Raw genomic sequence first — 24,870 nt, 5'->3', positions numbered from 1 at the left:
CCTTGCAAAAACAATATTTATGGCGCATGTATTAATATTTTACTGGCCGGAGAGATATGTAAAGTATCGTTGAAATATGAAGAGGAAATTGCACATACATCCGTGTACCGGGATCTGAAACATGATAGTTCATCCTTGACGGATCAATTTGATTATAAGTTATTTTTCATGAACCGAGCCGTGTGGTTTGTGACGCATAGTCCGTAGATCCAAGTTACAGGTGAAGAGATTTTTATGTATATAAATTATATCAAAACAAAATTCGTGTTTTTCAGGATAGTATTCAAACATTTATTCTAACAAACGTGTTTTCGGTCGCAAATATTTGTTTACAAAAAGTAAATATTGATGTGAAGCTTGGAGTGCGCGAACCATCCCGCATTGTTAAAGCTCGCGCGTTTGTGAGGGCTTGGCCGAAACATTATCACGGGTTTGTCATTAGTTCTGGTATTTTTATACTGGCATTGCCGAATAAATAATAATATTTTGTATGAACATTATTACGTGAAAGATGTCTTACTCTTAAATCTATCCTTTCTTTTACCATTTGCTTAAAATACCTACTTAATTCTTATAGTTGGGAACCGGGCCTAAAGCATTCCGGTAACCAGTTACGAATTGTGTTTATTTTCTCCCATATCATGGAAGACGCAATCAAATTTCTCGTAAAAAATAATATACAACGTGATACACCAGCCACTGAAAATGGGGTGGGTACACGTTGTATAGGTCATACTGAGCAACTCTTACTATGAGATCAACCCTACTACTCAACCTACAGTGTTGTGTTCCTGCCGGTGAGTAAGGTTGCCAGAGCTCAACGAGGGTGCGGAATGTTAGGGTCGGCAACGCGCATGTACCTCCTCTGGAGTTCCAGGCGTACATAGGCTACGGAGACTGCTTACCATCAGGCGGGCCGTATGCTTGTTTGCCACCGACGTAGTATATTTAAAAAACGCCGAAATCGCGATAAAAAAAATTATATAATGAAACGAGTAACAACCACTTTGGTTGGAAAATTACAGGCAGGTGTTTAATTATAGCAAAACGTAAATATCTAGCTGTATCTTATGATACTTTACAAAATGTTACAGCTAAAACTCGTAAATTATGTCGTGATAATAAATGGCTGCTATATTTTAATACCAAAGCCGTTCAAATATCCGGCAAATTCAAAACATTTCTATAACATTCACCTCCATTGAAGTCAAACGTAATCATCCACGAGTACTTATTTATAATCACGCGTAAGAAGGAAATTTGTTACAGAGCAATTTATATCGTAAGTAGATTTCGATAAAGCTAAGACTCTTTATTCGGGAAATGGTTTGCCTTTCCCTAACTTCTTTCTGAAATTTCTATGCAAATTTACAAGCTTGGTTTATCAAAGGTTAGGTTATTAATGTCCTTGACGTATTCAGATTAAAGAAATTGAAATCACGCAATATATATGTAAGTGCATTGGTATTTACGTATTGAACAAATCTTATTATATATTTTGCAGTACCTATAGTGCCGTACTCTGTGCATCCTTAAGCTGCATGCGTAAATTTACCCTTATGCTACCAATAGTACTTATACTAAGGTCGAAAACAAGCGTGTGACACACACACACACACACCAATTGTAGCCGCTAACAGGTTACTATAGCGGTCTACTTCTTAACTCTTTGTTACCATCGTAGTATATATTAAAGCAAAAAAAACATTTAATACAATTTTGAAAAAAAGTTTCTGTTCCAATATTTATTTTAAATTGTTATTCTTATTGTCGTATTAATAAATACGAATATTTATTGCCTTGTATTGAATGACAAGTATACATTTTGTCCAGAATCCGTGCGACGACATTCGCCACCGTCGCATATGGTCGAAGAGTAAATGGTGCGGCACGCTGCCCAAAGTGCTCGTGATCGGGCCGCAGAAGACGGGCAGCACGGCGCTCTACACCTTCCTCGCGATGCACCCGTCGCTCGTGCCCAACCTGCCCAGCCCGACCACCTATGAAGAGTTACAGTTCTTCAATAATAACAACTATATGAAGGGATTAGACTGGTAAGTTTTTTTTAGTTTTTTTCGTCTTTTAATTATCTAATTGCTGATTTTCTCTGGTACTTTCTTTTTGGTCCCACTTTATTGGTGCGGAATAAACGATTTTAATTAGGTAAGTACGTTATTTAATTGAATAGCACTTTAGTAAAGCCGTCAAAATATTTTGATATTTGAATTAACAAATACCTCTTGTGCGAGTAATACGATTAATATGTATTTACAATCGCCATCAAATATAATAAATACCGCTCATATATATGTGATGGTGATTGTATAAATTGGTTGGTTTTGAGTTAGGAAATTAAATATTGCTATGTTCCAATGGTCTTCGGGAAATATAAAAGCTTTCTTGGGTCGAGTTGTTTACATTATTAATTGTCTATACACCGTGGATATGATTACGGGCAGTGATTAAACTAGGCACCTAGTTTTCCTTTACCGTTTCATGAGCAATTGACCATTAATTTATTATCAGAAAAAAGTATGATAGATATATTGTATTCGTGTATAAAAAATGTATGTGTGCCCTAAATTATATGTCTTCCTACCTTAGCAATAGAACACAAACAGTTGTTGTAAACAAAACCCAGTCTAGCGGAACTGTAGTCCAATTAGGAGTGCTACAAGGTTCTATTTTGGGTCCAATCCTGTTTTTGGTTTATATAAATGATTTGCCATGTATAGTAGAAAACCTTTGTGAAATAGTTCTTTTTGCTGATGGATGATACATCACTACTTTTTAAAGTTGATAGGGACCGTGCGCGTTGGAGGGTCTGCCATCTTGTGGTCTGAATCGGAACCATAAACAGGCACATTTACACGTCACGTGTTTTCTTATGCATAGTAGGTTCTGCCATCTTGTGGGCTACATCGGAACAAAAAACATCACATTTACGCCTCGCGCCAAAAATCTGACGGCTCCTGTGCTGCCTCCTATAGTTCATGCACGCTCCCTCGGAAATCTACCGATTACAGTGTAATTAGTAGCACACTCGTTGATGTACTTAACTGGTTTACTATTAACAATTTGCCTCTTAATGCTAAGAAAACCAAATGTATTAGATTTTCTCTGCCGAATGTTAAACCAGTCGAGACTAAGATACTTTTGAATAATGAATGCTTAGAGATGGTAGATAAAGCACTGTTTCTTGGTTTAACATTGGACAAAAATCTACAATGGAGTCCTCATATAAGAACGCTAGCTAACAAATTAAGTTCGGCCGCTTACGCTGTTAGGAGAATCAGGTAATTGACCAATGTTGAGACAGCTCGCCTTGTCTATTATAGTTATTTTCATAGTGTAATGTCATTTGGTTTTCTGGTTTGGGGCAAAACAGCTGACATACAGACTATATTTGTCTTACATAAGAGAGCCATTCGTTCTATATATAACTTAAGGAATCATTAAAAGAACTTTTCAAAGAAATTAATATTTTAACTGTAGCTTCCCAATACATCTATGATAGTATTATTTATGTTGTTAAGAATCTAGACTCCTTCACTAAGAATTCAGATGTCCATAACTATAACACTAGAAATAAAAATAAGCTTTCTTCGTTGGACAATAATACTCTTAAGAATTACTTTAAAAAGTCATTGATGTTGAAGGCTTATTACAGAGTCGAGGACTACTTGACAGACAAACATGCATGGTCCAAACCAGAAACTGTAGAAACAAGTAGAAATTAAAATCATTGTATTATGTGTATATGTAAAATCATTGTATAGGTGATACAGCTCAGGTAAGAAAGCCATCAAATATTTTTTGTAGGTATAGCAATCTGTCAGATTTATATAATGTATATTCTCATTTCTTTATTAATTTTATTTTTCTTTTCCCTTTGTAAGAATTCGATATGTTTTCTGAGGGAGCTACGTATTTGTAGGATTTGATATGACATATATTTTTTTTTATCAAATTTCTATAAAGATAAGTAGCTACTGTATGTAATTGCATGATTTCTATAGTAATCTAAATTGTATTTTTTTTTCATATTTAATGCATGTTAATTATAAGATGTAATGTTTTGAAAAGATGTGTTCCGCCGAGTTTCTTGCCGGTCCATATTGGGATTCCCTCCTCCAATTGAGGGGGGATTTAAATCTTCTCGGGTCAGAGGTGAAGGGTTAGAGCCAGTGTAGCTTTATTTGACGTTCATAAGCTCATTGTAATATGCCTACTTGTTGGTGGATAATTAAAAGTCACTTTTTATCGATGAAAACTGTGTATTTTCACTAAAAAACGGATATTAATTACAGAGCGATGTTAACCGTGGAGTTGTTGAGAAAGAAGAGAGTGAGTGAGTCGGCGAATGGATACAGTAATAAAATCATTCGGTCGTATACATGGTTGCGTTCAGAAACATAATCCCGGGGGAGGGTTTGACCATTTTGAACAGTTTGTTTCTTTTTAAATTTAAGTGGAATAATGCTGATGCAGATTTACAAATAAACTAAGTGAAAAAATGCTTTTAAACAATAATAAAGTGTTAGTTACAGTAGCATTTACCAGGCTGGTTATTGTTACATTTACCTTAAATAAGTTTTTGAGATCAAGTTTTACATAGAGATCAATTATTATTATTATGAGATATTCATAACAAAATAACATTTGTTAAAGGTTTAAGCATAACTACTTTTGACTAACAAAATTGAACTTTTTAGACTATTTTTGTAAACATTACAAGATATATATATTTTCTTTTATATGCAGATTAGTAAGTTTCTTACAATAAACACATACATTTAAGTTTGAAAGACATATATGTATCATACATATATTATTATTACTAAGCTATCATCAACATTCATAGATTTACATTTCAATGGGCAAAACACTAATTTTGTTTATGGCCCTCCTAGTAATATTACCATTAGGCAGCTTTAAGTCTACCACCCTTGCTTTTTGGTCAGCGCCATAATGAATCTTGATGATTCTGCCTACTGGCCACTGCAACGGACTGCATCTGATATCTCTAAGAAGCACTAGGTTATCTAGTACAACATTAGGTTGAATTTTGTGCCATTTAGGCCGGTTATTCAATAGACTTAAATATTGTTTGTGCCAAGCCTTCCAGAAACTTTGATGTATTTGTGCGCAACGGCGCCATAATCGCAACCTATTTTGAGGTATGGATGTTATGTCAGGCTCAGGAATGCTATTTATTGGTCTTTGAATTAAGAAGTGACCTGGGGTCAGGTATGTAAAGTCTGTAGGATCTCTAGACATTTGCGTTATGGGTCTTGAGTTAAGGATCCCTTCTGTCATCACTATGATACTATTAAATTCTTCATAAGTAAATAAGCTGTTACCTATGACCCGCTTAAAATGCTTTTTTTTAGCTTTTCACGGCTGCCTCCCAGAGGCCTCCAAATGTAGGTGAATAGCTAGGAATATATTTAAAGTCTATATTTTTTGAAACTGCATAATCTGTGACATAATCTTGATGCTCTTTAGAGCTTAAATTTGAAAGCTCTTTAAGAGAATTGTCAGCTCCAATTAGGGAATGCAATAACCGGGCGTTTTTCATTACCGGTAATTTACCGACGCGAGGTCCCACTAACCGGTTAACCGGTAAATTACCGGTTATACGTTTATGAAATAAAAAACATTGATTTTGCATTATTATTGATTGTGTCCTTATTTTCGTCAGTAACCTTTAAAAGTAATCAACAGCACGTTATAGAAACATCGACAAAACAAAATAATGAAAATAAACTATAAACATTAAACAAGATATATTTACTAATCATATTAAATAAAAAATCAAACATGTATCATTTCAAAGCGAAATGATCTTGTACATTAAATAAGCAACATTAAACTTTTTTAATTCTTTAAAAATCGCAGTAATCAAAGGGTAACAAAAAAGTGACAGTCGTCATTTAAATGTCACACACGTTTGCATTTACACATCTATCAATATAATATTGTTATTAAAGTAACTAAAACCGTAATCAACATTCATTAAAATCTAGTAAATATAAGAAAAAAAAAATTTAACAGCAAGATTAGTTTCATATCATTTTAACACTATTTATTTTAAAATTGCACTTTAAGAGGCCGTTATCGATTTTAGTCGCAAAAATGTCAAATTGATAGATTAAGCGCATGAAATTGTACACCTTTTGTTAACTATTAAAAATAACAAGTACTGGTTTCTATTAGCACGTCTTGTTATCTTTCATTATATTTTTTTTTAAACAGACTCACTTAATTAGTAATGATTTTTTTTCTGATGGACGTTTAGGTAAACGCGCGAAAAGCAGTGATTTTGTCGATCTTATTTGTAAATTTCGTTAAGTTTGGACTGCTAAAAATGGTAATTTTGTATTACACATATCCTGTACTTCAACTTTAATAAACTACATTTTTGTTACTATAAATTTGAAGTAGTGTAAATGAAAGTTAGACGAAATCAATTTTCTCCAGAAATTACTTCAAAACAAGTGAGCATTTCTCTGAAAATTTACTTAATTTCAACGTAATTTTGATACTTAAACAATCTACAACATTTGCTGAAACTGTTCTTATACATCATTTTGTATAATTTACTACCATAATTTATATGAATTTTTAAAAACTATCCCTTCTCGTCACCTATTACCGGGGACGCACGCTTGCGACCTCATTATTAAAAGGCAAGATGAAAAAACGTGCTAATAGAAACCAATACTTGTTATTTAGATATTACGTAACAAAAGGTGTCCAATTACAACGACTAAATCTTTCAATTTAAATTTTTTGCTCTAAAATCGTTACCGGGCTCTTAAGATAGGAGTTGGAATCAGGAACATGTCATCATCAGATCATTCTGTTAATTATATATAAAATATAGAACGTTGCTTAGACATTCGTGAACGATATCTTGAACATAAGTAACCAGCGGTAGAAAATGTTCTTTCGCATTCCACACTTGTCTGACACTACAGACTAAAACAAAGGACACTGAACATAGTAAGGCGGATCGGGTAGGTGTGGCGAGAAGGGAAAGGGCGAGGGATTAGCGACCACTCATTTGTCACAAAACATTGCTTCCTAGTTCCTACTCCGACGAGATCATAAGATGCAGAAAAGTAAGTATTTTAAGTGTCTCTTCGTAATCGTAAACCGTAGTAATTTTGTTTTTTTTATAAGTACGAAGACATAGATGGGCTAATTCAACAGGTTGTTACATTTTTATTTGCCTATACAACGTTCGGTAAATTCCCGGTTACGGCTGGAAATTACCGGTATTTTACCGAATGTAATATTGGTCAAATTACCGGGTAACCGGTTAACCGGTTAACCGGTTAGCATTCCCTAGCTCCAATAAACGTTTTAGCGTTGTCACAAAAGATTTTGGATGGATAACCACGCCTGGCTGTAAACCTTTTTAATGCAGCAATGAAGGCTAGGGTGGTCATGTCCGAGACTAGTTTTAAGTGGATAGCTTTAGTGGCAAAGCACACAAATACACAGACATAACCTTTTGTGACAATGCTTCTTCGCAGTGAAGACTGTTTGATGCTAAAAGGCCCACAATAATCTATACCAATAACATCAAATACTTTGGCCTCATTTACTCTATCGAAGGGCAAAGACCCCATTAGCTGTGAGGCAGCTTGAGCTTTAAATCTATAGCAAGTGATACATTTTCCAATTATTTTAGAGACTTCTTTATTGCAGTTAATAATCCAGTATGTCTGAGCTAGGCTGCTAATTGTATCTTTTAAACCACCATGTAATAAGGACTTGTGCTCATATTGGATTATTAAACTAGTCACAAAACATTTTTTGGGCAAAATCATTGGATGCTTTTGTGCATATGGGATATTTGCATTATGCAATCTTCCTGTTACTCTTAATACATTGTTTGCATCCAAAAATGGAACTAAGCTTTTTAAATTACTTTTAATTGGTAATTTATTATTTATACAGTGTATTTCTTCTTTAAAATACTCATGTTGCAAGAGTGATACAATTTTGTATTTAGATTGTTGGATTTCACTTACAGAGAGATTACCATTATTTTTATTATTTGAATTTTTACAATTATTATAGAATCTTAAAATCCAAGCATGTACTCTTTGCAACTTTACCCATGATGAGTATTTTTTAAGTAATTCTGGCTCATTTGGTGTAGCAATCAAACAGGCTAGGTGGCTGCTGAAAGTATCATTAGTATTTTCTGAGCTGTTGGTGACTGTGAATGGCTGGGGATGGTAGTTAGGGTCCAGAAAGTCATGGGGACCATGCCACCACAAGTCATTTTTGGCGAGGACGAGTGCACTACAACCTCTAGATAAGACATCAGCCGGGTTGGTTGCTCCATCAATATGGCTCCAAATGCAATCACTAGTTACATTATTTATTATCTGTATTCTGTTTTTTACATAAACAGGTAGTGATTCTTTATTTGACTTGATCCAGCACAAAGTAACCTTTGAGTCGGATAGTAAATATTTTGCAGTTATTTTTACATTTGCCAAAATTTGTTTTACCTTATCAAATAATTTTGCTAGCAACACTGCAGCATTTAATTCTAATTTTGGAATTGTAAGTTCATTTTTCATCGGGGCTATTTTTGATTTGCTGCATAGCAGGTTCATTGTAGCCTTTCCATTTTGAAAGGTTCTTACATATATACATGCTCCATAAGATTTGGATGAGGCATCACAAAACCCTATGATTTCTACTTGATCCTTGGTAGGCATTACATGCCTTTGTATTTGTATAGTTGGCATCTCCAATATTTCTTTGTGAAATTTAATCCATTTACTTAAGAATTCCTCTGGTATTGGAGAGGTCCAGTCCAAGTTTTGCCTCCAAAGATCTTGTAGAAATTGCTTGGCCCTGACAACTATAGGCCCTGCCAGCCCTAAAGGATCAAAAAAGGATCCAATGAAGCTAAGGATTGAGCGCTTGTCCCAATGTTGTATTTCTTTGTTGGGATAATTAATTTTGAAAACATCTTGATTGGGATTGAATACCATGCCTAAGGCTTTGAGATCAGTTTTCATGGAGAGCTGGTGATCATCAGCATAGCAAGATTCGGGAGAGATACCAGTCAGCAGTTTGGGATCATTGGCTGCCCACTTGTGCAGATGGAAATCTGCATGAGACAGCAAGTTAGTAAATTGGTCTCTTACCTCCAATGCATCCTTAATGGAGTCTGCTCCGAAGAGGGCATCATCCACATACATGGCAGTGCGGATCACCTCTGCTGCTTTAGGAAGCTCTGCCTCATACCTTACTGCCAGCTCCTCTAAGCATCTTGTTGCCAGGAAACTCGAACTTTTTTGTCCATAGGTCACAGTCTGTAATTGAATGATAATTAATTCATTGTTGTTATTGTGCCATAAGATATTTTGCAAGTGATGAAACTTGGGGTCTATTCTTATAGCTCTGTACATATTTTGGATGTCAGCCATCATGACATACTTGTGAACTCTGAATGATATCAATATATCAAACAGGTCTTTTTGAACTTTAGGGCCATTTAGTAACACATCATTAAGACTGTTGTACTCTTTGCCTGCCTTAGTATTTCCATTGAAAACTACTCTAACCTTATTTGTTTTCCTGTCCTCTCTAATGACAGGTAAATGTTGCATGAAATACAATTGTTGCTTATTTGAGTTTGTTAGCGGCAGCACCTTAGCATGACCAAGCTCTATATATTTATTTATAAATTCTTTGTACCTTTCGTGCAATTTTTGGTCCTTTTTGAATCGTTTTTCTATACAATTAAGGGTTTTGAAAGCAATTGGAAAGGTATTGCCAAGATTAAGTTGATCCATGGGCTGAGCAAGTGGAAGAGACACCTGAAACTTGTTATCAATTAATTGTACCGAGCGTTGAAACTCGGCCTCACAGGAGTTCTGCTTTACTGTAACCTCCGATTTCATTTCAGGAACAACTTCTGTTTCCCAAAACTTTGTTAGGAGGTGCTCAATATTATCTTTGGCCTCATGGGTGGCCACATGCAATGAAACATGATGGCAGGTTGTTGCTCCATTATGACATGGAGTGTCTCCAGATATTACTGTACCAAATTCTGTACCGATGAGATAAAGTTCAGTATTTGAGATTTTGGTTTTGCTGGGCAATAATATTTTGCAAAATATGCTGGCAGAAAACAAGAATGAAATATCACCTGGAATTGACCAATCATTGTCTGCTAGTACAACAGAATTTGGTATTGTGAATTTACTTGTATCTATTTGGTTTTCTGGCAATTGTGTTGTGATTTTGTCCACAAGTGAACATGTTACTTGCAAGCTGTAATCTGAATGCAGCGACTCAAATTTGGCATTTACAGCCTTTGATGTAAGATTAGATTGACACTGTAGGGCTGAAATGTTGAGATTTTTATTTATTGGCTGCAAATTCAAGGCTTTGGCAAGCTTATTTGTCATGAAAGAAACTTGGCTGCCACAATCAATCAAACCTCTTGCTGTAATATATGACTTTCCATCTGGCCCTAAGACTTTGACCTTAATGGTGGGCAATAGATCAGTAACATCAGCATTTGTTGAGTTTACATGGCAACTGGTAACTTTTGGCTCAGATTCAACATGTAACAATGTGTTGTGAGCTTTACTTTGACATGTGGAGCATTTGAAATGAAATTTACATTTATTTTTGTGCATACCTAAACATATGTTACATAATTTGTGTTTGGTAGCAAGCTCCCGTCTTTCATTGGGGGATTGTGCTGCAAAAATTGGGCAACAAAACAATTTATGTGTTGTTGCTTGGCAACATAAGCATGAAGGTACTGATACATTGGCCACATTACACACTTTAGCACTTTTAGTTTGATATGTATGTGACTTACCTTCACTTTGCTGGCTTTCTTCAAAGCTGCTGGCTCTCCTCTCCACAAATGACAAGAAATCTTCAAGATTTGGCATCTTGTCACTGTCCCGTTCCTGATGATAGGCTCTGCACGAAAACTGATCCACCTTTTTTAAGATAATAGTTAGTACAATTAAGTCCCATTGTTCTATTGGCTGACCTAAGGCTTTAAGAGCACCTAGATGCTGACGAGTATTGGCAACAAGTTCCCTCAGGTTGCTGGCAGTACCTTTTGCAATGGGTGTGCTATCTATTATAGCTTGAATGTGATTTGTTATTACTAAAAATTTGTTATCATAACGCAATTTAATTAGTTCTCTGGCTTTACCATATGATTCACTGGTTAAGGGAAGTCCTTCTATTAAGGCTAAAGCTTCACCTTTTAGGTATTTTTTCAAATAGAAAAGTTTTTGCACTGGTTTCAACTTGTCACTGGAGTCTATTATCGCGTCGAAGAGCTCGATGAATGCGACGTATTTAGTGTAATCCTTCCCGTCGTACGCAGGAATGTCGATTTCCGGTAACCGCACTCCACCATGGTAACTAGTCACGCCCGTGGTATCCACTGTTGTTTCCGACGATGACGAAGACGTAGTTGTTTTCGATACTGTTGAGGTTAGTTTCCGTAATCTCGAGATGACGATTATTGTTCGCTCCTCGTGTTCATCCTCTTCTTCAAAATCTTCAGATGAATCCTTTTCAGTCAAGATGGCTAGCTCCAGCGCTAAGTCGTTGTATTTTTTGAGATTGGCTTCTGTTTGTTCCAATCTAATTTGTGCTGTTTCAAAGTCTAAAGGCTTGTCCGGTTCGTCTAAAAGTTTTTCTATTTTGGTTGTATATCCTTTACACCACGCGATCTGTGCCTTTATTTTCTTTATTTCGTTGGATTTGGTATTATTTTTCATTTTGATGTTCAATTGTAAACAAGGGAGTAGAGAATGAAGTGTCAATTATGACATTGACGGCGGATGTTAGATTCGAATGACGTTTCACGATGTTTGAGTGAATGGTCTGATCTTCGCTCCAAAATTGTTCATTCTGCCCCTTTTCGGTTTGTCCTTGAATTCACCAAATTCCGAGAATGGGCTTGGTCGCGTGAAAATAAAATTTTGCTCAATTTGATGTGGCGGCTTTGAAATATCACTAAAAACTTTCTCGTTTGCTGTGAGGCGCGACTTGGCGTTAATATTTCGGTGATATATCCGCACGATGAGAGATTTTAAGTCCGAACGGCACTTCACACGCGGCGTCAAGTTTCTTGAAATATTGCAACTTTTACTCGAACTACACTTGTTTCGGCACCACTACTTGAAAATTAATCTATCTTTATCTATATTCCCAAACTGTACCTGAAACAAATAACTAATAGGAATTTGTCGACCAAAATTGATTTATGTTAAAGATGGTAACGCAGTGATAAATGCCTTATTTTCATACAAATCGAGATCTGTGATTAAGAATATTTACAGTAGTTATTTATTGAAAAAAGCTATCGGGATTGAAAGCCTAATTAAACCTCTTTCTCCATCACAAAACAGAATTTGCTTTTCATTATAAACCAGTTTCCGTATAAAATTATTAGTTTGCATTGATAATGCCTTTGACACATAATACATAAGAAAACTGAGGCGACGAAGGGGTTATGATTTTAGCAGTATTTGTATGTCTTATGTGGGTACGAGTAAGTATGTGTTGGTCGTGCGTTCCACCGTAGCATGAAAACCAGTGAGTCAATTTTAGTGAATAAAGTTTCAATCGATTCGTTTTGAGGCCCGATCAACAAAGGCTCACAGGCTAATCCAAACAAACATTCACTGACATTAGAATGATATCTAACTGATGTCATTCGGTTATCAGGCATTTCGTTACGTTCGTCGTATTGTCCGTACGAGTAATGGCGCGAGCGAGACGTAGGATAACTAAATAACATCGTTCAGATATTGATGTCAGTGTCACGTTCGAATTGGCCTGTTAGTTTTAACCGACTTTCATCAACGCGGCTCTATAAAAAAAAACTGTAATCGAGTCGGTCTTTCGAAAGTTCTGTTTGTGATATACAATAGCGTCCTATTAAATTACAATATTAATCATATGAATTTAAAACAAAGTCATCTGAATTAAACAGTTACTTAACCTGCATATTAAACTGAATAACTACATTGAACGTAAATGCCACAATAACAAGAACCCTCTTCTAGGCCATTCCCTAAAAGCCCTAATTGGCGGTAGTTCGTCGTAAGAATTATGAAGCAACATTCAAGGGAAACATTCGGGCCTCGGCTTTCGCGAAGTTATCTGACACGGGTGTCATTATCATTATTTATTAGCGAGGACTAAAGACCCTCACTTACGTCTTTACAATGTCTTCAGAGCAACAATACAACGTTCAGGCGCCGTCTAAATTGTCCCAACGCTGATAAGCAAACGTGTCTGATGATATAAATGGCTGAACTGAACAGGTAGCGAGCTTGAAAGGTTATTTGTATGCACTAAGGGGCGAAATTGCCATAGTAAAAACTTTGATGTCAAAGGGAGAGAACAATCTGTTTTATCGACTTATCGATAATTAACGCAATAGGTAATAAATAAGATGGAAGGCATTATTTTATTTGATCAGAACGTTAAGATTAGTTCAATTTAGTTTTATTTAATAAAGGGATTGTTCTATTAACCGGTATTAAAAAGACATTCATGTTATTGTCATGATCAAACCCCGGATTGATGGGGCCAAAAATGTACCAGTGCTAGTGATTCATTAAATATATATATCATAACTAATGTCTAAGTTGGAATATCTTTTAATTATGTGCAAACCTCTTTAATTTATACACTATAAACAACCGATTTAACCGATATCTGACATTGACTCTGGACTCAAGTCACTTGACAACCATTGAAATAACATTGAGTAACAATTCATTCAGTACAACAATATTCTCTAGCATTCCAACGAATTGAGAACCTTTTTGGAAGTCGGTTAAGATCGTTTATCTTCTTGGAAAGCTGGTCATTCAGATATAGAAAATAAAGGCACGACTTACTTTTGCAAGAAATTTAAAATCCATATGATAATGATGATGATTAAAAAATTGTTTTTATCGATGTCGATAAACTTAGTTGATATTTAATTAATCACTAGAACTGGTACATTTTTGCCCCTGTCAATCCGGGGTTTAGTCATGATGCGCCGGTTATCGTTAGTCGATAAAATTAATGGGCCTCTCCCTTTGACATTTAAATTATTTGCTATGACTTTACTGCTCCTTGGATTCATAACTTTTTGCTGTGCGACACCAAGACAGACCTTTTTTGGCAAAGAATGAAATATCCCTAAAACCTTTTAAAAAAATTGCAAAATTGCGACTATTTCGTTTCGACATTTGCAACACCAAAATTGTTGTCACGCAAAAGATAGATTTCTTTAACAATTGCCTTGTATTTTCAATTGATTCGGATTTACACAATGTGTAGTGAATAAGTCCGATAAAAAAATAGGAAGTATCAGAATAGTTTACTTATTTAGATTTGCTCTTGTAAATAAATGGTTTTATAGCAAAAAGAAAAAGTCGTAGGTCTTCTTAACTTAGCTTCGTAGCCAGTTACAGAAAGCGCTCTCCGCAACAACAAAGCAAATACTAAATTAACAATAAATAACTTTGTTGCTATAACATTTCTTGTAAGAGCTCGGCTTTACGGGGTACTCTTGGCAGTAATTGGAATCGAGCTACGATGGTAAAGGTGAAACACTCGAGTTCTAGTGTAAATTACTCTATCCCGATTCAATCAGATAGCAATTGTTGCATATACTGTGTTTGCTTATATTTAGTCCCTCATCCGTTAGCTGACCAAACGTAATTTACTTCAGTGTATGTAAATGACCAAGTGATCTGCGAAATGACCTTAGCGTGTGGAGTATGATCTGGCACGGATACTAGCCAGCTACAAAATCTATTATAGACGAGTTTTCGTAACTCGCAATACGTATTTTTTTGTATAAAATGGCTATGTTGTAGTCAATACAATATTTCGTTACTAAAATATTATTTATTCAAATTGACAGGCCCTTCACGTTAACAGACGGAACAAATGTATTTTTATTTCTTTTTCGTTACAAACACAGTTGGCTAGAACGTTCGTGAGAGTAAAATATACGGAAATAGGTATATTACTTTAGCGCCTGGGAGCCCAGAGCATCAGTTGTTTAGCAAATTTGCAGATACCGGGATACATATACATATACCGGGGCTCTCTTGCGGCTTCGCTCGCGGTATTACCTAAAATATAAATATGTTTTTTTTGGTAACGCTCGTTATGTAAGCTTGCTTTGTTTGGTAAATCGGACTGATCAGATCGTAATGTTTTGATTCTGTTTATGAAAATTCAAAGCGATTTCCAGCTATGATATTTGTGACAAACATGAGAACAATTATCAATTTCCAGAACTACGATTAAGGGAAATAATATATGAATATATCATTACTGCTGTCTGAATCTGAGAATCTTAATGAACCTAATTGATTCGGGTTTCACTTATTCCGCTATAATATGCTGTTACATAATTCTACGTTTATTTGGCTTATGATAGTCTTAATGTGTCAAATCCACCGTATTCACTTATTTCGCTATACTATGCTATTACGCTATAATCAATCAATCAATAACATTTATTTGCAAGAATACTTAATTATAGTTACAGGATGTTCTTGTAGAATATTGTACAGTATTCTATCGTAATTAAACGATGCGAAAATTGCATAGCACATATCCTTATATCAATTGGACTAATATCAATACATTAAATTACATTAGTTGATTATCATTCCATTACACTAGTTCATTATCATTACATTACATAAGATTTATATTGAATTAGATTATACTAATATTAATTATTTGCATTATTGTGCTCAATAAACTCCTTGACACTATAGAAATAGTGTTCTAACAGAAAGGTAGTCATTTTTTTCCTAAATTGAGTTGTTTTTAGACATCTTAAATTAACAGGCACTGTTGTATAGAAGGATACACATATTATAGGCGTTATTTTTGTATATGGCCTTGTAGCATCTTGGCTGATATATTAGTTTTTCATATTGAGATCTCTGAGTTCCTGAGAAGAACTCAGATCTCATTTTAAATATATCTGGACGATCCTTTACAAAGAGACACGCTTTTAAAATATACATGCATGGTAATGGCAGTATCTTAAATTTTTATAAAAGTGGCCGGCAGCTGTCGGTCACCCATGCTCCCATTATTGCACGGATGCACTTCTTTTGTAACAGGAGGGCCCTTTCGGCATCTACAGAGTTACCCCAAAGTAGCAATCCATAATTAAGCACCGAGGACACATAACCATGATAGGCTGTATTCGAAGCCGCAGCATTAAGTGTGTGTCTCAGATTCTTCATCGCACATACGAATCGATCTAATCTGCTGCAAACATAATCAACACGCTCCTTCCAATTAAGATGCTGGTCAATATATAATCCCAAAAACTTAATACTTTCACAACTCGATATAGAAAAAATATTATAATTAACATTTAATTGCAATGGCTTACTATTATATGAATGAAATTGAATAAAAATTACCTTTTCTGAAACCGTACTGCTCCAGTTGCAGCAAATTGTTCCTCTCTAAAAACCCTGTTAATCTCTCACACACAGCTTTTTCCATTATTTTAGAGATTACAGGAACGAATGTTATGCCTATAATTGTTGGGATCACTACGGTCGCCTTTCTTAAATAAGGGCTTGACAACAGATAAATTCCGGATCCTACGTTTATTTGGCTTATGATGTGTTAAATCCTCTGTCATGATGTTAAAGCCCTCATGATGATGATGAGTATTAATGTAGTCAGCTATACCTAGGGTTTACCGAATTGTCATCTTGCTCATGTTTAGAGCAGGTCAAGTTATAGTGTAGGCAGCTATTATATCGTTATTTTATTTGTGTAGTTGCCAAAGCTCCATAGCTTGCTCTTGATTCTCGTTGAACACAACGGTGAATACTGGCCACACGCAAACTGCGCAACGTGCATTTTATACTCACTGCATTTGGAGGCGCTTATTATAGTATCCGTTTACAAACTCCTTGAATGCCCCAACAGGGGCGCAAAACAACAGCTAACTGGTGACAAGGGGTATTTACCCATACCAAACGCACCAAATACGATAAAAAAATCTAAAAAATTGTCACAGGTACTTAAACTTCTTCCCGCCGAGCATCATCAATGGCACGCAGATGACGTTCGAGAAGTCGGCCACGTACTTCGACGGCGAACAGGCGCCGCGGCGCGCCCACGCGCTGTTGCCCAACGCAAAGATCATCACCATACTCATATCGCCGTCCAAACGGTATGTCATTTACACATTCCCCCTACCTACACCATAGGGATCAATGATTAGGTGGATCGCGGAGGTACTTTACGAAAGAGTAGTTAGTTTACTATTTTAAAACTTTATGTATCATTTAATGGTTTCTAAGTTACTTGACTCCCACTTCCGTTATTTTTAGAGTGTGCAATCACTGTACAGCCAATGCAAAATCTTATAAGCTCTCTCTTATCTCCAATCTTGTAGAAGCGAAATAACTTTTTATCAGTCGTTCGCAGGCCAAAAACAATTTTAATTGAAGTTGATCCGAGTAGCGAAATGTAATCCCCCCAAATTGTAGATATCTTAATTGAAATTACTTTGGTTCAAATAATGAAATTCGCAACGGAATACAATCAAATTATGTAGTTACTTCAGTAAATTTAAGGGCCGGCCGAGTTAGTAGGCAATGAACTATAAATGAAAGTCAAATATTTTAGCCAAACATTACCAAAATGTATATGCTAGTTCAACTCGATAGGCTTATGGAATTCCCAGTATGCATTATTAATAATTACGGGCAGTGTTTTCCATTTCTTCGATGCTTTCATAGTTCAGGAGAGCGGCTCTACAAAAATGGAAAAAGTGTAAAGCGGATTACGCGGAACCGTATTGAAAACTTTACCTGCTGATCTGTTGAGAGCCATTTCACATTATTATCAAGTAGCATGTTTATCACTTGCTTTGGTATTTGTTTATGTTTGTGTTAATGTAGTACGAATGAATTTACATTATGAGGTTTTGTATTATGAGGTTTTTTACTATACTATCCGATCGAGCAGCTAACCAGATAACCAGAGATCGAGTAGCTGAGAAAATCATGTTTTACTCTTACTGACAGATTTGGCCTGCTTTACATATTACAAGGGTGTTCTGCATGACAGGCCCATATCAAGGCTTGGAAATAAAATATAAATTGGTATAAAACTTGTTCTCCTTACACTACATCTTCTATAGGTATACCTATAGTTCATTTGTCCGTCTCGAACAAACTATACCAGTACTTATACAGTATGCCTGGTCTTACGCTGCGATTGCTTCTAGTTTGCTACTTCTAGTTTGGTTTTGACCCGACCCGACAATGCGACACAAAAGAGGATAATGTGTTTATTTTTCTACATCTTTCTTTCTGGCCTACTCAAACCTGAGGATTTTGAATTTATTGTCTTTAAGGCATTTTTTATTATTACGCAGGGCGTACTCATGGTACCAGCACATACGTTCACACGGCGACGCCGTGGCCAACAACTACACCTTCCACACCGTCATCACGGCCAACGACTCCGCCCCAAAACCTCTCAAAGACTTAAGGTAAGTAACATCATTTCTTAATCGTATGGCGGCTGGTTAAAAAAACTGGAATATAGTCAAAATTCACAAAATGCGTAATGTTTTTTAAGATGATAGAGTAATTAAGTAGAAAAAACCGTACATACATATAATGATTAACGTGAAACTTGCCGTTTGACTTCACATACTCGAAATCCTCCAATTCAGTATTAGGGTATTCCAAATTCTAAAGGGCTTAGAAGAAAAATAGAAGGTCTGAGCTTCGAAAAAAATGACATTTGATCTAAATCAGATGTACCTAATTAAAAAAATATCTTTTTTATGATGACAAGGAGTAAAATCAGAAACATACCTAATAAGTAAGTTTTTTGCAAAAAAATATATTACGTACGAGACGTACAAGTTTTTATCGCTGACTGTACTTTTCTGTCCACAGGCAACTAATACTCATCGTGGCAATTCTAACAACCTGAAACACAAATAATTTGCATTGTTTTATCACAGAATTCCTATGGCCACCTCCTGTCTCTATCTTCAGATCAGCTCAATTGTTAATCGTAAATTCTCTCAAATTTAGCTTCCAAGATTTACTAACTAACAGGGCAAGTTAAATAAAAGCTTGAATAAATTAACTTGAATTATGCGTTACTTTTATTAAATATTTCATACCTCAGCTTACTCTATGTATTTCTAAATATCACTTTAAATATTATGAGTGTCACAATATACCTACTATAATACGAAGTAATATTTTTTTATCTAGCCAGACATCTGTTTAGTAGTAAAGTACTCAAAGTATGTCAATTCTGCTAGAAAGTTCAGTAAGAGATAACTGCAGCAGCTAAACATATAATCATCGTTTCAAATTACGCAATCGAGATTGAATAAGCGTCTCGTTTCGTGACCTTCACACATTTTCCCGTTATAATCTCATTCGCGTTCATAATTTTAGAGATAGTGTGCTATTTCAGAAATAAGTAAACAACAAAAAATAAGTAAATGTTTCAAATAGAGTTTTTCGTCATATTGAATAGTCGTAAACTAATCCTGGTAATTGTAGCCGGTTCCATCATTTATATTGAAGATGAAGTCGACGGAATGTAGAAATGTACCTAAATGTAACTAAATGTAACTCGAATACCCAGAGATATTTGGGATCACCTACTTACTTCGAACTGGTTAAAGGTTATGACCTTTAACCAGTTCGAACCACACCACGCCATAATTTAACTTTTTTCATGAACAGAAATGTTATTCATTCACTGTCAGGTGATTGCACGATATACATATACCTACGGTGAACGCATAATATACGTTGCCGCTGAGTGCCTTAATTGACCCACCAATATACGTTTCAATGAATACGAGTATAACTAATCTAGCTAGAAGCATGTTCTCAGGCGTATGAATGATTTAATATCAATTACATTTAAATATTTTAAATATCAAAGTACATTGCTTATGTTTTATTACAGAGTTCGGTGTATTCTAAAGAAGAGACGCTTTCCATATAGATTTTGGTAGTTTTGGTACATTGACCCGCCTGTTGACATCACCAGTGCACTCGCATTATTATATTGCTGTCAATCTCGCCATTGAAAACCGAGATCATGGGCGGGACAGCAATATAATTATGCGAGTCCAATAGAGTTAGAATAGAACTAACCGCGAAAATCGAAGTTCGTCAATTGCTGCCATTTTTCTCTGTGACTCTAATTACGTCTTAGTGAGAGTAAAAAAGAAAGATCAACAGGCCGGTCAATGTACAAAATCTATATGGAAAGCATCTTTGCTTTATCTAAAGGTAGTTCTGGACGTCAATTGACAACGTGGCTTGTGGGCACTTTCTTCTAACGTGATTCAAGCGTTTTTTAAGCTCAAGAGGTATTTTTTTATAATAAAAATAATTCGTTTCTTTTAGGAATCGATGTCTAAACCCGGGCAAATACAGTCATTTCCTTGAGCGCTGGCTTGCGGAGTACAGTGCGCACCAGCTGCACGTGCTGGACGGGTCGCTGCTGCGCGCCGAGCCTGCCGCCGCTCTCATGCCGCTGCAGAAGTTCCTCAAGATCCCCACGCTCGACTACAACAAGCTGCTCAAGTGAGTACTAGTAGCCCGCCGCCGCTCTCATGCCGCTGCAGAAGTTCCTCAAGATCCCCACGCTCGACTACAACAAGCTGCTCAAGTGAGTACTAGTAGCCCGCCGCCGCTCTCATGCCGCTGCAGAAGTTCCTCAAGATCCCCACGCTCGACTACAACAAGCTGCTCAAGTGAGTACTAGTAGCCCGCCGCCGCACTCATGCCACTGCAGAATTTAAAAAAAATTGCCATAACCGAATACAGAACCTCCTCTTTCTATGAAATTGAAGTCGGTTAATAATGTTTAATATAAAGGAACGTAAATAGAAAAATATTTACTTAATTCATTCCTCTATCGCAGCCAAAAATATTGGTAGTTACTACATTAAGAACTATGTCATGAAAAAATTGATCAATCCAATTTCAGAAATACAGGCAGGCAGTATCTACATACAGGCTTCTACGATTTATTAAATCGTTAATCATTAATTTCTCCGTTAATACTGTGGCTTTTGGAATGAGAACTTTGTACATAGGTTAGAAATACCCTAATCGACACGTCCTATTCATCTATATCCAGCGGGTAGAGACACATTGTATATCTTGATATTGTATTTTTATTCTTAGAGTGAAACTGTTATCTATCTCGGGATATGAAGGATAAACTCACGTATATCGACATCCAAAATCAGCCCTTATGCGTAAGCGTGCCTCACACATACTCCTACCCTAACTGCTATCTCCCCGTTGTTTACCTCGATCAGATATGAGAGTCCTTTGAGAACCCTGAAGTGAAAACAATTTTATGGGTAAGTATACATAGTTATATCACCGCCGCCGAGAGTCAAATATACTTTATTTCTCAGTATCTGAGCTACTTCTTTGTGCTCAAAGCTCATAGAACACCCAATAAACTTCATGTAGTAACTATCAGAGTCGATGGGTCATTAAGTAATTAATCTTTTATGTTCATCAGGTACGACCCGAAGAAAGGATTTTTCTGCCAAGCCGTAAGCAATGAGCGGACGAAATGTCTCGGCAAATCTAAAGGGCGCGTTTACCCGCCAATGGAAGAAAGGTCGGCCAAATTCTTAAAGCGATACTATACGCCTCATAACACGGCTTTGTCGAAGCTGCTGGTCAGACTGGGTCGCCCGGTCCCGCAGTGGCTCAAAGACGAACTATCATCTAATGGATAGCACAACTCTCAACCTAAAAGGTTGGAACGAGATAAAATACTTCACGGATTGATCAAAGTCTGTGTCGTGACCATGCCCTGACCAGGTCGGGGCTTCGCCTACAGAGGTTGCAAACAATGTTATTTTCAAAGTGTTTCAGTGTGAGAGTATCATTGTTGAAAATGTGTCTATCAATCTTGTAATATAATATTTTAAAGAGTGATATTGTAAACGACTTAATGTTCTCGATCTCTACAATTGAGACGTCGATTATTTTTTTCGTGAGATTAACTATATCTCTTATTAATAGGTGGTTAGTACATAAATTAAGTTTTTAGTAAAGCAACTGATTTAAATTTACTTGCCTCATGCCTGAAATATATTTTAGCCATAATTATGTTGTATTATCCGGCAATTGTTGACGAAGAGTCGGTTTAGGTGCTATTTTAAGTATTGAACAATACTACATATGCTTAGTTTTTATCCCATGGTCCCATAAGATGCAATTCTTAGCTTGCAGCAATCCAAAGCGAGCTTATGTAATTGTTATAGTTTTACGCAATTTTAAGAGGTACCTCAAGTACAGCATAGTGCTTTTAAGTTTTTTTTACTTCGATATTTTAGCCTCAGAAACATAAGCTATCATTCCATTACATCACACGCCAGTTGATTTCCTTAAATTATAACTTTATGTACCTGATACGACTTGTATATTTGTAATTAATTTACATTTTTCATATCGAATATTAGATCAATTACCGATTTCTACGTCTATCTGTGCCATACAGTCTATATTCATGAGAACGGCACTAACGTTTATTACTTAAATTATTTTTATAGTCGCAAACTTTTTGTTTCACTTGAACAAAACACTAGTCGTGATAGGTGATATTTAAATTACAATTATTTTTGTCAATTTCAGTCCATAGGTAATTCGGAACATTTGTGTAAGCACATCGTTTTTTTATCTTGTTCCCGTATAGTTACCTACTCGTACAGTTAGCCGTAAGAGTTCTTTATAGGATGTAAAAAAGGCGTTGTATTTTAAATAATTGATATCAATGATAATGATAACGCAAGGAATGAATACATATAAAAAGTACTTGGTATATATTTTGATATTCATGAATTTATCGGCGAAGTAACTTGGTAAGAAAAGAGACCGACAGTGAAATCGACATCTTTTTACAACATTTTCTTAGAAAATACTAATTGATTTATATTAGAGGTCGGCACTAAAATCTTGTAAAAAATCTGTTCTATAAGTAATAAATAGACTTAAAGAATATAATTATTAAATTGATTTGACTAGAGCATTAAATGTTAATGAAATTTAGTTTTTTGTTATGGATATCTAAGTACATTTTACAAAAAATGCTTTATACATTTTAAAATTTATGTCTACACTTCCGATGTTCTTAATGTTGTGAAGTTGTGTGTTACGTAGAAAATGGCCTTACAGTGTTAGAGGCGAGCTATGAAACCTGTGTCATGATTTTATTGTGGTGTTGCTATTGACATGTTTATGTATCTAGGGGGGTGCGGTTCATATTCCTTCATTCCCAATGTTCAACACATTACTATCCCTGTCAACTTTTTGTGTGAATTTCTTTGGTTTTGTTTTATACAAAGTGTAACAAAAATAGTGGGGATCCGTTTAACCTTTTCGACGCCAACGACGGATATATCCGAACCGCAGGTCTAACGCCAAAGGATTATCCATATCCGTCACAGACCACAGCAACGTAGACCTACGTACGTATGGATAAAGTTCAATTTCAGTTTTGACACTTCGGTGACGTGGCGTCCGAGTGACAGCTTTTGTGTTTGACTCAGTGTCGAAAAGGTTAAGGGTGTATCGTGTTCTGATTAGAAAAAAGTTAGAAATTAAAAAAAATACCCCATTTTTTTTCTATGGGGCAGGTCGTCCAAATAGGCCAAAAACATAGGCCAATAGTTTTTCGCATGCCCAATTTTTTTTCTCTAATCAGAACACGATACTAAATATGTCGTTAAACGGATCCTCACAATCTTTTTTACATCTTGTATTGTGAATGAGGGGATACGAATATGCTGCCGTTGACGAGGTGGATGTTCCGGGGAACGGTTGTGTTTGCTTGGCAATAAGACATTTGACTTCAACTTACCCGCGTAGGAAATGTCCACATAACCAAATTCGTTTCATTAATAAATTATAGTTGTTATTTTTATTGTGTATAAATATTTTAAAGATACAGCAGACTGCTCTTGAAATGTGTTCTTTATAAGAAATTAATACATCACTTATTTTAATAAATGATTTGAATCTGACTTGATTATTAATTGTTTTATCTTTATGACCTGAGTGCCCTCTGCCCTTATTCCCTCATTTAGTAATTCGTAATGTGATATAAATTTAAATTCTTAAGTGAGATAATAGCGTTAAATAGACAAAGGATTATTGAATCTGAAAACTTTAAAGTGACGATTTTGAATAATAGATATTTAATAGCGTTCATTCAGATTTAATTTGTAACGTTTTACAGTTTCTAGATATTGTCCATGCGTTGGTGTAGAAGGGTTAAACAACCGCTTGTAAAACAAATAGGTAACTAAGTACTCGTACTATTATTATCGTAATCGGCAACGAAGTGCGTGTATTGTTATTTCGCGTAAAGAGTATACTTAACGAAGTACTTTAAATTACTTATTTCAAGTAGGTATCTATTCTAATAAGAATAGCGTAACTAACAATTTTATATTAGTTAAGTACTTAAATTAGATTGAAAATTCAAATTAGTAGAAAATTCATTTTTTATGTGTCTCCATTATAGAGTCTGTTCGCAAAGAGAAGAGTCCTGGAATGTATGGGGCCCAATACATTCCACGACTCTTCTCTTTCCGAACAGACTCTATCATAAAACGACGCTACGGTGGAAAATATATGATACCAAACCAACATACATACAAAGGCTGCTAAAATCATACACCGTTTCCACAGTGCCGGATTAACCATTAAGCAAAATAAGCACTTGCTTAGGGCACCACGTGTAGGGGGGCACCAAAATCGT

The 24,870-nt window shown here is 35.7% G+C and overlaps 2 protein-coding genes across 3 annotated transcripts in view; one reads left to right on the top strand and one right to left on the bottom strand.

The window, feature by feature from the left end:
* LOC133519893 (bifunctional heparan sulfate N-deacetylase/N-sulfotransferase) overlaps window positions 1-24,130 on the top strand; it is a 176,807-nt gene extending 152,677 nt beyond the window's left edge. For both annotated transcript variants that reach the window (XM_061854081.1, XM_061854082.1), the window contains exons 11-15: window positions 1,834-2,054; window positions 17,099-17,254; window positions 18,467-18,583; window positions 20,484-20,663; window positions 21,619-24,130. In XM_061854081.1, coding sequence (XP_061710065.1) covers window positions 1,834-2,054; window positions 17,099-17,254; window positions 18,467-18,583; window positions 20,484-20,663; window positions 21,619-21,841 — 897 coding nt within the window. In that variant the 3' untranslated portion in view covers window positions 21,842-24,130. The remainder of the gene's footprint in view (window positions 1-1,833; window positions 2,055-17,098; window positions 17,255-18,466; window positions 18,584-20,483; window positions 20,664-21,618) is intronic.
* Window positions 8,386-12,183, bottom strand: LOC133519892 (uncharacterized). The gene is made up of 2 exons (XM_061854079.1): window positions 10,874-12,183; window positions 8,386-9,350 (listed from the first exon to the last, which is right to left on the bottom strand). The coding sequence occupies exons 1-2, from the start codon at window positions 11,796-11,798 to the stop codon at window positions 9,277-9,279; spliced, it is 999 nt and encodes a 332-aa protein (XP_061710063.1). The 5' UTR covers window positions 11,799-12,183; the 3' UTR covers window positions 8,386-9,276.
* Window positions 24,131-24,870: the final 740 nt, after the last annotated feature.

This window comes from Cydia pomonella, chromosome 7, assembly GCF_033807575.1.
Source record: "Cydia pomonella isolate Wapato2018A chromosome 7, ilCydPomo1, whole genome shotgun sequence".
In the NCBI taxonomy this organism is placed as follows: domain Eukaryota; kingdom Metazoa; phylum Arthropoda; class Insecta; order Lepidoptera; family Tortricidae; genus Cydia; species Cydia pomonella.
The sequence above is the reverse complement of the archived record's forward strand: the minus strand, read 5'-3'. Positions and strand labels throughout refer to the sequence as shown.